The 18,229-nt window shown below is 45.4% G+C and overlaps 1 protein-coding gene across 1 annotated transcript in view; it reads right to left on the reverse strand.

Annotated features, from left to right (window-relative positions):
• Positions 1-572: 572 nt before the first annotated feature.
• LOC128697055 (uncharacterized) overlaps positions 573-18,229 on the reverse strand; it is a 41,800-nt gene continuing 24,143 nt past the window's right edge. Inside the window, exon 4 of the mRNA XM_070095087.1 lies at positions 573-1,007. Within this exon, the coding sequence (XP_069951188.1) occupies positions 573-1,007 (435 nt within the window). The remainder of the gene's footprint in view (positions 1,008-18,229) is intronic.

Consider the following 18,229-nt stretch of genomic DNA (forward strand, 5'->3'; position numbering starts at 1 on the left):
GATGAAGTTGATGAAGTTATCCAGGGTGAGACTCACCATATGAGAGAGGAGGTTGATGAAGTTATCCAGGGTGAGACTCACCATGTGAGATAGGATGTTGATGAAGTTATCCAGGGTGAGACTCACCATATGAGAGATGAAGTTGATGAAGTTATCCAGGGTGAGACTCACCATATGAGAGAGGCGGTTGATGAAGTTATCCAGGGTGAGACTCACCATGTGAGATAGGAGGTTGATGAAGTTATCCAGGGTAAGACTCACCATATGAGAGATGAAGTTGATGAAGTTATCCAGGGTGAGACTCACCATATGAGAGAGGAGGTTAATGAAGTTATCCAGGGTAAGACTCACCATATGAGAGAGGAGGTTGATGAAGTTATCCAGGGTGAGACTCACCATATGAGAGATGAAGTTGATGAAGTTATCCAGTGTAAGACTCACCATATGAGATAGGAGGTTGATGAAGTTATCCAGGGTGAGACTCACCATATGAGAGAGGAAGTTGATGAAGTTATCCAGGGTAAGACTCACCATATGAGAGAGGAGGTTGATGAAGTTATCCAGGGTGAGACTCACCATATGAGAGAGGAGGCTGATAAGTTATCCAGGGTAAGACTCACCATATGAGAGAGGAGGTTGATGAAGTTATCCAAGGTAAGACTCACCATATGAGAGAGGAAGTTGATGAAGTTATCCAGGGTGAGACTCACCATATGAGAGAGGAGGTTGATGAAGTTATCCAGGGTAAGACTCACCATATGAGAGAGGAGGTTGATGAAGTTATCCAGGGTAAGACTCACCATATGAGAGAGGAGGTTGATGAAGTTATCCAGGGTAAGACTCACCATATGAGAGAGGAGGTTGATGAAGTTATCTAGGGTGTATTGGGCGAGGCCCGACGAATTGGCGAGTTCAAGTGGGTACAAGTACACGTTGTTGGTGATCTTCATGTAACTGTACTCAGTGGAAGTAGTGACTACGTGTACTCTGCATCCCCGAGCACCCATCTGTGGTCACACCAGGTGTAAGTACTGTGCGGGAGGTATTGTGTGGAAGATACTCTGTGGATGGTTGTTAGGTAAGACACGTGTGCAACAGTTAGGTATCTTTATTTCGAAACGTTTCGCCTACACAGTAGGCTTCTTCCGTCGAGTACAGAAAAGTTGATAGAAGCTGAAGAGACTTGAAGACGATGTAATCAGTCCATCACCCTTAAAGTTTTGAGGTGGTCAGTCCCTCAGTCTGGAGGAGAGCATTGTTCCGTAGTCTGAAACAATATGGAGATGAAGTGACAGGATGGAGCCTTATATAGCGCCAGAAGGTGAGACGTAGGTCACTTTGGGAGGTCAGGTCCCTCTCAAATCCAGCCGTTCTCACTAGTAGAGGTTGTCGAAGTTGATTTCATGTCTGTACCAAGATACCCGAAACGTTTCGAAATAAAGATACCTAACTGTTGCATATTTGTCTTACCTAACAACCTGTCGGTATTTTATACCATTTTAATGTTCTATCTGTCAGACACTGCAAAACAAGCGTATCTTGGTACAGACCTGAAATCAACTTCGACAACCTACGTCTCACCATCTGGCGCTATATAAGGCTCCATCCTGCCACTTCATCTCCATATTGTTTCATACTATGGAACAATGCTCTCCTCCAGACTGAGGGACTGACCACCTCAAAACTTTAAGGGTGATGGACTGATTACATCGTCTTCAAGTCTCTTCTGCTTCTATCAACTTTTCTGTACTCGACTGAAGAAGCCTTCTGTGTAGGCGACACGTTTCGAAATAAAGATACCTAACTGTTGCATATGTGTCTTACCTAACAACCTGTAGGTATTTTATACCATTTTAAAGTTCACTCTGTGGAAGGTACTGTGTGGAAGGTACTGTGTGTGAGGTACTGTGTGGGAGGTACTGTGTGTGAGGTACTGTGTGGGAGGTACTGTGTGTGAGGTACTGTGTGGGAGGTACTGTGTGTGAGGTACTGTGTGGGAGGTACTGTGTGTGAGGTACTGTGGGAAGATACTCCGTGGATGGTACTGTGTGGAAGGTACTGTGTGGGATGTACTGTGTGGGAGGTACTGTGTGGAAGATACTCTGTGGATGGTACTGTGTGGAAGGTACTGTGTGGGAGGTACTGTGTGGAAGGTACTGTGCGGGAGGTATTGTGTGGGAGGTACTGTGTGGAAGATAGTCTGTGGATGGTACTGTGTGGATGGTACCGTGTGGGAGGTACTGTGTGGAAGGTACTCTGTGGATGGTACTGTGTGGAAGGTACTGTGTGGAAGATACTCTGTGGATTTTACTGTGTCGAAGGTACTGTGTGGGAGGTACTGTGTGAAAGGTACTGTGTGGGAGGAATTGTGTGGGAAGTACTGTGTGGAAGGTACTGTTTGGGAGGTATTGTGTGGGAGGTACTGTGTGAAAGATACTCTGTGGATGGTACTGTGTGGAAGGTACTGTGTGGGAGGTACTGTGTGGGAGGTACTGTGTGGAAGATACTTTGTGGATGGCACTGTGAGGAAGGTACTGTGTGGGAGGTATTGTGTGGGAAGTACTGTGTGGAAGGTACTGTGTGGAAGGTGCTGTGTGGGAGGTACTGTGTGGAAGATACTCTGTGGATGGCACTGTGTGGAAGGTACTGTGTGGGAGGTACTGTGTGGGAGGTACTGTGTGGAAGATACTTTGTGGATAGCACTGTGTGGAAGGTACTGTGTGGGAGATATTGTGTGGGAGGTACTGTTTGGAAGATACTCTGTGGATGGCACTGTGTGGAAGGTACTGTGTGGGAGGTATTGTGTGGGAAGTACTGTGTGGAAGGTACTGTGTGGAAGGTGCTGTGTGGGAGGTACTGTGTGGAAGATACTCTGTGGATGGCACTGTGTGGAAGGTACTGTGTGGGAGGTATTGTGTGGGAAGTACTGTGTGGAATGTACTGTGTGGGAGGTATTGTGTGGGAGGCACTGTGTGGAAGATACTCTGTGGATGGTACTGTGTGGAAGGTACTGTGTAGAAGGTACTGTGTGGGAGGTACTGTATGGGAGGTACTGTGTGGGAGGTATTGTGTGGGAGGTATTGTGTGGGAGGTACTGTGTGGAAGATACTCTGTGGATGGTACTGTGTGGAAGGTACTGTGTGGGAGGTACTGTGTGGGAGGTACTGTGTGGAAGATACTCTGTGGATGGTACTGTGTGGAAGGTACTGTGTGGGAGGTACTGTGTGGGAGGTACTGTGTGGAAGGTACTGTGTGGGAGGTATTGTGTGGAAGATACTCTGTGGATAGTACTGTGTGGAAGGTACTGTGTGGGAGGTACTGTGTGGGAGGTACTGTGTGGGAGGTACTGTGTGGAAGATACTGTGTGGGAGGTATTGTGTGGGAGGTACTGTGTGGAAGATACTCTGTGGATGGTACTGTGTGGAGGGTACTGTGTGGGAGGTACTTTGTGGGAGGTACTGTGTGGAAGATACTCTGTGGATGGTACTGTGTGGAAGGTACTGTGTGGGAGGTATTGTATGGGAGGTACTGTGTGGAAGGTACTGTGTGGGAGGTATTGTATGGGAGGTACTGTGTGGAAGGTACTGTGTGGGAGGTATTGTGTGGGAGGTACTGTGTGGAAGATGCTCTGTGGATAGTGCTGTGTGGATAGTACTGTGTGGATGGCACTGTGTGGAAGGTACTGTGTGGAAGGTACTGTGTGGGAGGTACTGTGTGGAAGATACTCTGTGGATGGTACTGTGTGGAAGGTACTGTGTGGAAGGTACTGTGTGGGAGGTACTGTGTGGAAGGTACTGTGTGGGAGGTACTGTGTGGAAGATACTCTGTGGATAGTACTGTGTGGATGGTACCGTGTGGGAGGTACTGTGTGGAAGGTACTGTGTGGAAGGTACTGTGTGGGAGGTACTGTGTGGAAGGTACTGTGTGGGAGGTACTGTGTGGAAGGTACTGTGTGGAAGGTACTGTGTAGAAGGTACTGTGTGGAAGGTTCTGTATGGGAGATACTGTGTGGGAGATACAATGTGAGAGGTATTCAGCTGTGCTTTCTTTATGGAAAGTAATGTTTGGGAGGTAGTATGTGGGAGGCTCTTTCTGGGAGGCAATATGGGAGGAACTCGTTAGGAAGAAATGTGTGAGTCAGTCGCTGGGAGGTAGTGTGTGGGAGGTACTGCTTGTGTGGCACTGCGCGGGAGATACTGTGTGGGAGGTTGATAGTGGTAGGTACAGAGTGGGAGGTACTCCTAGGAAGGTACTGTGAGGGAGGTACTCAGTGGAAGGGTCTATGAGGGAAGTACGAGGTACTTTGAGAGAGGTATTCAACGGAGGGAACTGTGTAGGAGTAACTATATGTGGGAAGCATAGTTAATAAGGTACTGTAAAGGAGGTATTGTGAGAGGTAAATGTGTTTAATGTACAGTGATGCATATACTAGGGTGTTGTTGGAGACGCACTACATATCTACTCTATATATATCTACACTACATATATCTACTCTATATATATCTACACTACATATATCTACACTACATATATCTACACAACATATATCTACACTACATATATCTACACTACATATATCTACACTACATATATCTACACTACATATATCTACACTACATATATCTACACTACATATATCTACACTACATATATCTACACTACATATATCTACACTACATATATCTACACTACATATATCTACACTACATATATCTACACTACATATATCTACACTACATATATCTACACTACATATATCTACACTTCATATATCTACACTACATATATCTACACTACATATATCTACACTACATATATCTACACTACATATATCTACACTACATATATCTACACTACATATATCTACACTACATATATCTACACTACATATATCTACACTACATATATCTACACTACATATATCTACACTACATATATCTACACTACATCAACACACATTTAAACATCACAATTTTATTAAGTTTGCTTCTAATTTTTAGAAATTTATATAGAAGGTGTTACTAGCTCATTGCTCCCGACATTTACACAGGTGTTACTAGCTCATTGCTCCCGACATTTACACAGGTGTTACTAGCTCATTGCTCCGACATTTACACAGGTGTTACTAGCTCATTGCTCCCGACATTTACACAGGTGTTACTAGTTCATTGCTCCCGACATTTACACAGGTGTTACTAGCTCATTGCTCCCGACATTTACACAGGTGTTACTAGCTCATTGCTCCCGACATTTACACAGGTGTTACTAGCTCATTGCTCCCGACATTTACACAGGTGTTACTAGCTCATTGCTCCCGACATTTACACAGATGTTACTAGCTCATTGCTCCCGACATTTACACAGGTGTTACTAGCTCATTGCTCCCGACATTTACACAGGTGTTACTAGCTCATTGCTCCCGACATTTACACAGGTGTTACTAGCTCATTGCTCCCGACATTTACACAGGTGTTACTAGCTCATTGCTCCCGACATTTACACAGGTGTTACTAGCTCATTGCTCCCGACATTTACACAGGTGTTACTAGCTCATTGCTCCCGACATTTACACAGGTGTTACTAGCTCATTGCTCCCGACATTTACACAGGTGTTACTAGCTCATTGCTCCCGACATTTACACAGGTGTTACTAGCTCATTGCTCCCGACATTTACACAGGTGTTACTAGCTCATTGCTCCCGACATTTACACAGGTGTTACTAGCTCATTGCTCCCGACATTTACACAGGTGTTACTAGCTCATTGCTCCCGACATTTACACAGGTGTTACTAGCTCATTGCTCCCGACATTTACACAGGTGTTACTAGCTCATTGCTCCCGACATTTACACAGTTGTTACTAGCTCATTGCTCCCGACATTTACACAGGTGTTACTAGCTCATTGCTCCCGACATTTACACAGGTGTTACTAGTTCATTGCTCACGACATTTACACAGGTGTTACTAGCTCATTGCTCCCGACATTTACACAGGTGTTACTAGCTCATTGCTCCCGACATTTACACAGGAGTTACTAGCTCATTGCTTCCGACATTTACACAGGTGTTACTAGCTCATTGCTCCCGACATTTACACAGGTGTTACTAGCTCATTGCTCCCGACATTTACACAGGTGTTACTAGCTCATTGCTCCCGACATTTACACAGGTGTTACTAGCTCATTGCTCCCGACATTTACACAGGTGTTACTAGCTCATTGCTCCCGACATTTACACAGGTGTTACTAGCTCATTGCTCCCGACATTTACACAGGTGTTACTAGCTCATTGCTCCCGACATTTACACAGGTGTTACTAGCTCATTGCTCCCGACATTTACACAGGTGTTACTAGCTCATTGCTCCCGACATTTACACAGGTGTTACTAGCTCATTGCTCCCGACATTTACACAGGTGTTACTAGCTCATTGCTCCCGACATTTACACAGGTGTTACTAGCTCATTGCTCCCGACATTTACACAGGTGTTACTAGCTCATTGCTCCCGACATTTACACAGGTGTTACTAGCTCATTGCTCCCGACATTTACACAGGTGTTACTAGCTCATTGCTCCCGACATTTACACAGGTGTTACTAGCTCATTGCTCCCGACATTTACACAGGTGTTACTAGCTCATTGCTCCCGACATTTACACAGGTGTTACTAGCTCATTGCTCCCGACATTTACACAGGTGTTACTAGCTCATTGCTCCCGACATTTACACAGGTGTTACTAGCTCATTGCTGCTCCGACATTTACACAGGTGTTACTAGCTCATTGCTCCCGACATTTACACAGGTGTTACTAGCTCATTGCTCCCGACATTTACACAGGTGTTACTAGCTCATTGCTCCCGACATTTACACAGGTGTTACTAGCTCATTGCTCCCGACATTTACACAGGTGTTACTAGCTCATTGCTCCCGACATTTACACAGGTGTTACTAGCTCATTGCTCCCGACATTTACACAGGTGTTACTAGCTCATTGCTCCCGACATTTACACAGGTGTTACTAGCTCATTGCTCCCGACAATTACACAGGTGACATTTACACAGGTGTTAGCTCATTGCTCCCGACATTTACACAGGTGTTACTAGCTCATTGCTCCCGACATTTACACAGGTGTTACTACTCATTGCTCCCGACATTTCATTAGCTGCTCCGACATTTACACAGGTGTTACTAGCTCATTGCTCCCGACATTTACACAGGTGTTACTAGCTCATTGCTCCCGACATTTACACAGGTGTTACTAGCTCATTGCTCCCGACATTTACACAGGTGTTACTAGCTCATTGCTCCCGACATTTACACAGGTGTTACTAGTTCATTGCTCCCGAAATTTACACAGGTGTTACTAGCTCATTGATCCCGACATTTACACAGGTGTTACTAGCTCATTGCTCCCGACATTTACACAGGTGTTACTAGCTCATTGCTCCCGACATTTACACAGGTGTTACTAGCTCATTGCTCCCGACATTTACACAGGTGTTACTAGCTCATTGCTCCCGACATTTACACAGGTGTTACTAGCTCATTGCTCCCGACATTTACACAGGTGTTACTAGCTCATTGCTCCCGACATTTACACAGGTGTTACTAGCTATTGCTCCCGACATTTACACAGGTGTTACTAGCTCATTGCTCCCGACATTTACACAGGTGTTACTAGCTCATTGCTCCCGACATTTACACAGGTGTTACTAGCTCATTGCTCCCGACATTTACACAGGTGTTACTAGCTCATTGCTCCCGACATTTACACAGGTGTTACTAGCTCATTGCTCCCGACATTTACACAGGTGTTACTAGCTCATTGCTCCCGACATTTACACAGGTGTTACTAGCTCATTGCTCCCGACATTTACACAGGTGTTACTAGCTCATTGCTCCCGACATTTACACAGGTGTTACTAGCTCATTGCTCCCGACATTTACACAGGTGTTACTAGCTCATTGCTCCCGACATTTACACAGGTGTTACTAGCTCATTGCTCCCGACATTTACACAGGTGTACTACTCATTGCTCCCGACATTTACAGGTGTTACTAGCATTGCTCCCGACATTTACACAGGTGTTACTAGCTCATTGCTCCCGACATTTACACAGGTGTTACTAGCTCATTGCTCCCGACATTTACACAGGTGTTACTAGCTCATTGCTCCCGACATTTACACAGGTGTTACTAGCTCATTGCTCCCGACATTTACACAGGTGTTACTAGCTCATTGCTCCCGACATTTACACAGGTGTTACTAGCTCATTGCTCCCGACATTTACACAGGTGTTACTAGCTCATTGCTCCCGACCTTTACACAGGTGTTACTCATTGCTCCCGACATTTACACAGGTGTTACTAGCTCTCCCGACATTTACACAGGTGTTACTAGCTCATTGCTCCCGACATTTACACAGGTGTTACTAGCTCATTGCTCCCGACATTTACACAGGTGTTACTAGCTCATTGCTCCCGACATTTACACAGGTGTTACTAGCTCATTGCTCCCGACATTTACACAGGTGTTACTAGCTCATTGCTCCCGACATTTACACAGGTGTTACTAGCTCATTGCTCCCGACATTTACACAGGTGTTACTAGCTCATTGCTCCCGACATTTACACAGGTGTTACTAGCTCATTGCTCCCGACATTTACACAGGTGTTACTAGCTCATTGCTCCCGACATTTACACAGGTGTTACTAGCTCATTGCTCCCGACATTTACACAGGTGTTACTAGCTCATTGCTCCCGACATTTACACAGGTGTTACTAGCTCATTGCTCCCGACATTTACACAGGTGTTACTAGCTCATTGCTCCCGACATTTACACAGGTGTTACTAGCTCATTGCTCCCGACATTTACACAGGTGTTACTAGCTCATTGCTCCCGACATTTACACAGGTGTTACTAGCTCATTGCTCCCGACATTTACACAGGTGTTACTAGCTCATTGCTCCCGACATTTACACAGGTGTTACTAGCTCATTGCTCCCGACATTTACACAGGTGTTACTAGCTCATTGCTCCCGACATTTACACAGGTGTTACTAGCTCATTGCTCCCGACATTTACACAGGTGTTACTAGCTCATTGCTCCCGACATTTACACAGGTGTTACTAGCTCATTGCTCCCGACATTTACACAGGTGTTACTAGCTCATTGCTCCCGACATTTACACAGGTGTTACTAGCTCATTGCTCCCGACATTTACACAGGTGTTACTAGCTCATTGCTCCCGACATTTACACAGGTGTTACTAGCTCATTGCTCCCGACATTTACACAGGTGTTACTAGCTCATTGCTCCCGACATTTACACAGGTGTTACTAGCTCATTGCTCCCGACATTTACACAGGTGTTACTAGCTCATTGCTCCCGACATTTACAAAGGTGTTACTAGCTCATTGCTCCCGACATTTACACAGGTGTTACTAGCTCATTGCTCCCGACATTTACACAGGTGTTACTAGCTCATTGCTCCCGACATTTACACAGGTGTTACAAGCTCATTGCTCCCGACATTTACACAGGTGTTACTAGCTCATTGCTCCCGACATTTACACAGGTGTTACTAGCTCATTGCTCCCGACATTTACACAGGTGTTACTAGCTCATTGCTCCCGACATTTACACAGGTGTTACTAGCTCATTGCTCCCGACATTTACACAGGTGTTACTGCTCATTGCTCCCGACATTTACACAGTTACTCATTGCTCCCGACATTTACACAGGTGTTACTATTGCTCACGACATTTACACAGGTGTTACTGCTCATTGCTCCCGACATTTACATAGGTGTTACTAGCTCATTGCTCGCGACATTTACACAGGTGTTACTAGCTCCTTGCTCCCGACATTTACACAGGTGTTACTAGCTCATTGCTCCCGACATTTACACAGGTGTTACTAGCTCATTGCTCCCGACATTTACACAGGTGTTACTAGCTCATTGCTCCCGACATTTACACAGGTGTTACTAGCTCATTGCTCCCGACATTTACACAGGTGTTACTAGCTCATTGCTCCCGACATTTACACAGGTGTTACTAGCTCATTGCTCCCGACATTTACACAGGTGTTACTAGCTCATTGCTCCCGACATTTACACAGGTGTTACTAGCTCATTGCTCCCGACATTTACACAGGTGTTACTAGCTCATTGCTCCCGACATTTACACAGGTGTTACTAGCTCATTGCTCCCGACATTTACACAGGTGTTACTAGCTCATTGCTCCCGACATTTACACAGGTGTTACTAGCTCATTGCTCCCGACATTTACACAGGTGTTACTAGCTCATTGCTCCCGACATTTACACAGGTGTTACTAGCTCATTGCTCCCGACATTTACACAGGTGTTACTAGCTCATTGCTCCCGACATTTACACAGGTGTTACTAGCTCATTGCTCCCGACATTTACACAGGTGTTACTAGCTCATTGCTCCCGACATTTACACAGGTGTTACTAGCTCATTGCTCCCGACATTTACACAGGTGTTACTAGCTCATTGCTCCCGACATTTACACAGGTGTTACTAGCTCATTGCTCCCGACATTTACACAGGTGTTACTAGCTCATTGCTCCCGACATTTACACAGGTGTTACTAGCTCATTGCTCCCGACATTTACACAGGTGTTACTAGCTCATTGCTCCCGACATTTACACAGGTGTTACTAGCTCATTGCTCCCGACATTTACACAGGTGTTACTAGCTCATTGCTCCCGACATTTACACAGGTGTTACTAGCTCATTGCTCCCGACATTTACACAGGTGTTACTAGCTCATTGCTCCCGACATTTACACAGGTGTTACTAGCTCATTGCTCCCGACATTTACACAGGTGTTACTAGCTCATTGCTCCCGACATTTACACAGGTGTTACTAGCTCATTGCTCCCGACATTTACACAGGTGTTACTAGCTCATTGCTCCCGACATTTACACAGGTGTTACTAGCTCATTGCTCCCGACATTTACACAGGTGTTACTAGCTCATTGCTCCCGACATTTACACAGGTGTTACTAGCTCATTGCTCCCGACATTTACACAGGTGTTACTAGCTCATTGCTCCCGACATTTACACAGGTGTTACTAGCTCATTGCTCCCGACATTTACACAGGTGTTACTAGCTCATTGCTCCCGACATTTACACAGGTGTTACTAGCTCATTGCTCCCGACATTTACACAGGTGTTACTAGCTCATTGCTCCCGACATTTACACAGGTGTTACTAGCTCATTGCTCCCGACATTTACACAGGTGTTACTAGCTCATTGCTCCCGACATTTACACAGGTGTTACTAGCTCATTGCTCCCGACATTTACACAGGTGTTACTAGTTCATTGCTCCCGACATTTACACAGGTGTTTCTAGCTCATTGCTCCCGACATTTACACAGGTGTTACTAGCTCATTGCTCCCGACATTTACACAGGTGTTACTAGCTCATTGCTCCCGACATTTACACAGGTGTTACTAGCTCATTGCTCCCGACATTTACACAGGTGTTACTAGCTAATTGCTCCAGACATTTACACAGGTGTTTCTAGCTCATTGCTCCCGACATTTACACAGGTGTTACTAGCTCATTGCTCCCGACATTTACACAGGTGTTACTAGCTCATTGCTCCCAACATTTACACAGGTGTTACTAGCTCATTGCTCCCGACATTTACACAGGTGTTACTAGCTCATTGCTCCCGACATTTACACAGGTGTTACTAGCTCATTGCTCCCGACATTTACACAGGTGTTACTAGCTCATTGCTCCCGACATTTACACAGGTGTTACTAGCTCATTGCTCCCGACATTTACACAGGTGTTACTAGCTCATTGCTCCCGACATTTACACAGGTGTTACTAGCTCATTGCTCCCGACATTTACACAGGTGTTACTAGCTCATTGCTCCCGACATTTACACAGGTGTTACTAGCTCATTGCTCCCGACATTTACACAGGTGTTACTAGCTCATTGCTCCCGACATTTACACAGGTGTTACTAGCTCATTGCTCCCGACATTTACACAGGTGTTACTAGCTCATTGCTCCCGACATTTACACAGGTGTTACTAGCTCATTGCTCCCGACATTTACACAGGTGTTACTAGCTCATTGCTCCCGACATTTACACAGGTGTTACTAGCTCATTGCTCCCGACATTTACACAGGTGTTACTAGCTCATTGCTCCCGACATTTACACAGGTGTTACTAGCTCATTGCTCCCGACATTTACACAGGTGTTACTAGCTCATTGCTCCCGACATTTACACAGGTGTTACTAGCTCATTGCTCCCGACATTTACACAGGTGTTACTAGCTCATTGCTCCCGACATTTACACAGGTGTTACTAGCTCATTGCTCCCGACATTTACACAGGTGTTACTAGCTCATTGCTCCCGACATTTACACAGGTGTTACTAGCTCATTGCTCCCGACATTTACACAGGTGTTACTAGCTCATTGCTCCCGACATTTACACAGGTGTTACTAGCTCATTGCTCCCGACATTTACACAGGTGTTACTAGCTCATTGCTCCCGACATTTACACAGGTGTTACTAGCTCATTGCTCCCGACATTTACACAGGTGTTACTAGCTCATTGCTCGCGACATTTACACAGGTGTTACTAGCTCATTGCTCCCGACATTTACACAGGTGTTACTAGCTCATTGCTCCCGACATTTACACAGGTGTTACTAGCTCATTGCTCCCGACATTTACACAGGTGTTACTAGCTCATTGCTCCCGACATTTACACAGGTGTTACTAGCTCATTGCTCCCGACATTTACACAGGTGTTACTAGCTCATTGCTCCCGACATTTACACAGGTGTTACTCGCTCATTGCTCACGACATTTACACAGGTGTTACTCGCTCATTGCTCCCGACATTTACACAGGTGTTACTAGCTCATTGCTCCCGACATTTACACAGGTGTTACTAGCTCATTGCTCCCGACATTTACACAGGTGTTACTAGCTCATTGCTCCCGACATTTACACAGGTGTTACTAGCTCATTGCTCCCGACATTTACACAGGTGTTACTAGCTCATTGCTCCCGACATTTACACAGGTGTTACTAGCTCATTGCTCCCGACATTTACACAGGTGTTACTAGCTCATTGCTCCCGACATTTACACAGGTGTTACTAGCTCATTGCTCCCGACATTCACACAGGTGTTACTAGCTCATTGCTCCCGACATTTACACAGGTGTTACTAGCTCATTGCTCCCGACATTTACACAGGTGTTACTAGCTCATTGCTCCCGACATTTACACAGGTGTTACTAGCTCATTGCTCCCGACATTTACACAGGTGTTACTAGCTCATTGCTCCCGACATTTACAGTTGTTACTAGCTCATTGCTGTTACTAGCTCATTGCTCCCGACATTTACACAGGTGTTACTAGCTCATTGCTCCCGACATTTACACAGGTGTTACTAGCTCATTGCTCCCGACATTTACACAGGTGTTACTAGCTCATTGCTCCCGACATTTACACAGGTGTTACTAGCTCATTGCTCCCGACATTTACACAGGTGTTACTAGCTCATTGCTCCCGACATTTACACAGGTGTTACTAGCTCATTGCTCCCGACATTTACACAGGTGTTACTAGCTCATTGCTCCCGACATTTACACAGGTGTTACTATCTCATTGCTCCCGACATTTACACAGGTGTTACTAGCTCATTGCTCCCGACATTTACACAGGTGTTACTAGCTCATTGCTCCCGACATTTACACAGGTGTTACTAGCTCATTGCTCCCGACATTTACACAGGTGTTACTAGCTCATTGCTCCCGACATTTACACAGGTGTTACTAGCTCATTGCTCCCGACATTTACACAGGTGTTACTAGCTAATTGCTCCCGACATTTACACAGGTGTTACTAGCTCATTGCTCCCGACATTTACACAGGTGTTACTAGCTCATTGCTCCCGACATTTACACAGGTGTTACTAGCTCATTGCTCCCGACATTTACACAGGTGTTACTAGCTCATTGCTCCCGACATTTACACAGGTGTTACTAGCTCATTGCTCCCGACATTTACACAGGTGTTACTAGCTCATTGCTCCCGACATTTACACAGGTGTTACTAGCTCATTGCTCCCGACATTTACACAGGTGTTACTAGCTCATTGCTCCCGACATTTACACAGGTGTTACTAGCTCATTGCTCCCGACATTTACACAGGTGTTACTAGCTCATTGCTCTCGACATTTACACAGGTGTTACTAGCTCATTGCTCCCGACATTTACACAGGTGTTACTAGCTCATTGCTCCCGACATTTACACAGGTGTTACTAGCTCATTGCTCCCGACATTTATACAGGTGTTACTAGCTCATTGCTCTCGTCATTTACACAGGTGTTACTAGCTCATTGCTCCCGACATTTACACAGGTGTTACTAGCTCATTGCTCCCGACATTTACTACATTGCTCGCGACATTTACACAGGTGTTACTCGCTCATTGCTCCCGACATTTACACAGGTGTTACTAGCTCATTGCTCCCGACATTTACACAGGTGTTACTAGCTCATTGCTCCCGACATTTACACAGGTGTTACTAGCTCATTGCTCCCGACATTTACACAGGTGTTACTAGCTCATTGCTCCCGACATTTACACAGGTGTTACTAGCTCATTGCTCCCGACATTTACACAGGTGTTACTAGCTCATTGCTCCCGACATTTACACAGGTGTTACTAGCTCATTGCTCCCGACATTTACACAGGTGTTACTAGCTCATTGCTCCCGACATTTACACAGGTGTTACTAGCTCATTGCTCCCGACATTTACACAGGTGTTACTAGCTCATTGCTCCCGACATTTACACAGGTGTTACTAGCTCATTGCTCCCGACATTTACACAGGTGTTACTAGCTCATTGCTCCCGACATTTACACAGGTGTTACTAGCTCATTGCTCCCGACATTTACACAGGTGTTACTAGCTCATTGCTCCCGACATTTACACAGGTGTTACTAGCTCATTGCTCCCGACATTTACACAGGTGTTACTAGCTCATTGCTCCCGACATTTACACAGGTGTTACTAGCTCATTGCTCCCGACATTTACACAGGTGTTACTAGCTCATTGCTCCCGACATTTACACAGGTGTTACTAGCTCATTGCTCCCGACATTTACACAGGTGTTACTAGCTCATTGCTCCCGACATTTACACAGGTGTTACTAGCTCATTGCTCTCGACATTTACACAGGTGTTACTAGCTCATTGCTCCCGACATTTACACAGGTGTTACTAGCTCATTGCTCCCGACATTTACACAGGTGTTACTAGCTCATTGCTCCCGACATTTACACAGGTGTTACTAGCTCATTGCTCCCGACATTTACACAGGTGTTACTAGCTCATTGCTCCCGACATTTACACAGGTGTTACTAGCTCATTGCTCCCGACATTTACACAGGTGTTACTAGCTCATTGCTCCCGACATTTACACAGGTGTTACTAGCTCATTGCTCCCGACATTTACACAGGTGTTACTAGCTCATTGCTCCCGACATTTACACAGGTGTTACTAGCTCATTGCTCCCGACATTTACACAGGTGTTACTAGCTCATTGCTCCCGACATTTACACAGGTGTTACTAGCTCATTGCTCCCGACATTTACACAGGTGTTACTAGCTCATTGCTCCCGACATTTACACAGGTGTTACTAGCTCATTGCCCGACATTTACCGACATTTTACACACAGGTGTTACTAGCTCATTGCTCCCGACATTTACACAGGTGTTACTAGCTCATTGCTCCCGACATTTACACAGGTGTTACTAGCTCATTCGCGACATTTACACAGGTGTTACCTCATTGCTCCCGACATTTACACAGGTGTTACTAGCTCATTGCTCCCGACATTTACACAGGTGTTACTAGCTCATTGCTCCCGACATTTACACAGGTGTTACTAGCTCATTGCTCCCGACATTTACACAGGTGTTACTAGCTCATTGCTCCCGACAGTTACACGAGTTACTCGCTCATTGCTTTACACAGGTGTTACTCGCTCATTGCTCCCGACATTTACACAGGTGTTACTAGCTCATTGCTCCCGACATTTACACAGGTGTTACTAGCTCATTGCTCCCGACATTTACACAGGTGTTACTAGCTCATTGCTCCCGACATTTACACAGGTGTTACTAGCTCATTGCTCCCGACATTTACACAGGTGTTACTAGCTCATTGCTCCCGACATTTACACAGGTGTTACTAGCTCATTGCTCCCGACATTTACACAGGTGTTACTAGCTCATTGCTCCCGACATTTACACAGGTGTTACTAGCTCATTGCTCCCGACATTTACACAGGTGTTACTAGCTCATTGCTCCCGACATTTACACAGGTGTTACTAGCTCATTGCTCCCGACATTTACACAGGTGTTACTAGCTCATTGCTCCCGACATTTACACAGGTGTTACTAGCTCATTGCTCCCGACATTTACACAGGTGTTACTAGCTCATTGCTCCCGACATTTACACAGGTGTTACTAGCTCATTGCTCCCGACATTTACACAGGTGTTACTAGCTCATTGCTCCCGACATTTACACAGGTGTTACTAGCTCATTGCTCCCGACATTTACACAGGTGTTACTAGCTCATTGCTCCCGACATTTACACAGGTGTTACTAGCTCATTGCTCCCGACATTTACACAGGTGTTACTAGCTCTTTGCTCCCGACATTTACACAGGTGTTACTAGCTCATTGCTCCCGACATTTACACAGGTGTTACTAGCTCAGACATTTCATTAGCTCATTGCCCGACATTTACACAGGTGTTACTAGCTCATTGCTCCCGACATTTACACAGGTGTTACTAGCTCATTGCTCCCGACATTTACACAGGTGTTACTAGCTCATTGCTCCCGACATTTACACAGGTGTTACTAGCTCATTGCTCCCGACATTTACACAGGTGTTACTAGCTCATTGCTCCCGACATTTACACAGGTGTTACTAGCTCATTGCTCCCGACATTTACACAGGTGTTACTAGCTCATTGCTCCCGACATTTACACAGGTGTTACTAGCTCATTGCTCCCGACATTTACACAGGTGTTACTAGCTCATTGCTCCCGACATTTACACAGGTGTTACTAGCTCATTGCTCCCGACATTTACACAGGTGTTACTAGCTCATTGCTCCCGACATTTACACAGGTGTTACTAGCTCATTGCTCCCGACATTTACACAGGTGTTACTAGCTCATTGCTCCCGACATTTACACAGGTGTTACTAGCTCATTGCTCACGACATTTACACAGGTGTTACTAGCTCATTGCTCCCGACATTTACACAGGTGTTACTAGCTCATTGCTCCCGACATTTACACAGGTGTTACTAGCTCATTGCTCCCGACATTTACACAGGTGTTACTAGCTCATTGCTCCCGACATTTACACAGGTGTTACTAGCTCATTGCTCCCGACATTTACACAGGTGTTACTAGCTCATTGCTCCCGACATTTACACAGGTGTTACTAGCTCATTGCTCCCGACATTTACACAGGTGTTACTAGCTCATTGCTCCCGACATTTACACAGGTGTTACTAGCTCATTGCTCCCGACATTTACACAGGTGTTACTAGCTCATTGCTCCCGACATTTACACAGGTGTTACTAGCTCATTGCTCCCGACATTTACACAGGTGTTACTAGCTCATTGCTCCCGACATTTACACAGGTGTTACTAGCTCATTGCTCCCGACATTTACACAGGTGTTACTAGCTCATTGCTCCCGACATTTACACAGGTGTTACTAGCTCATTGCTCCCGACATTTACACAGGTGTTACTAGCTCATTGCTCCCGACATTTACACAGGTGTTACTAGCTCATTGCTCCCGACATTTACACAGGTGTTACTAGCTCATTGCTCCCGACATTTACACAGGTGTTACTAGCTCATTGCTCCCGACATTTACACAGGTGTTACTAGCTCATTGCTCCCGACATTTACACAGGTGTTACTAGCTCATTGCTCCCGACATTTACACAGGTGTTACTAGCTCATTGCTCCCGACATTTACACAGGTGTTACTAGCTCATTGCTCCCGACATTTACACATGTTACTAGCTCATTGCTCCCGACATTTACACAGGTGTTACTAGCTATTGCTCCCGACATTTACACAGGTGTTACTA

This window comes from Cherax quadricarinatus, chromosome 49 (assembly GCF_038502225.1).
Source record: "Cherax quadricarinatus isolate ZL_2023a chromosome 49, ASM3850222v1, whole genome shotgun sequence".
NCBI lineage: Eukaryota > Metazoa > Arthropoda > Malacostraca > Decapoda > Parastacidae > Cherax > Cherax quadricarinatus.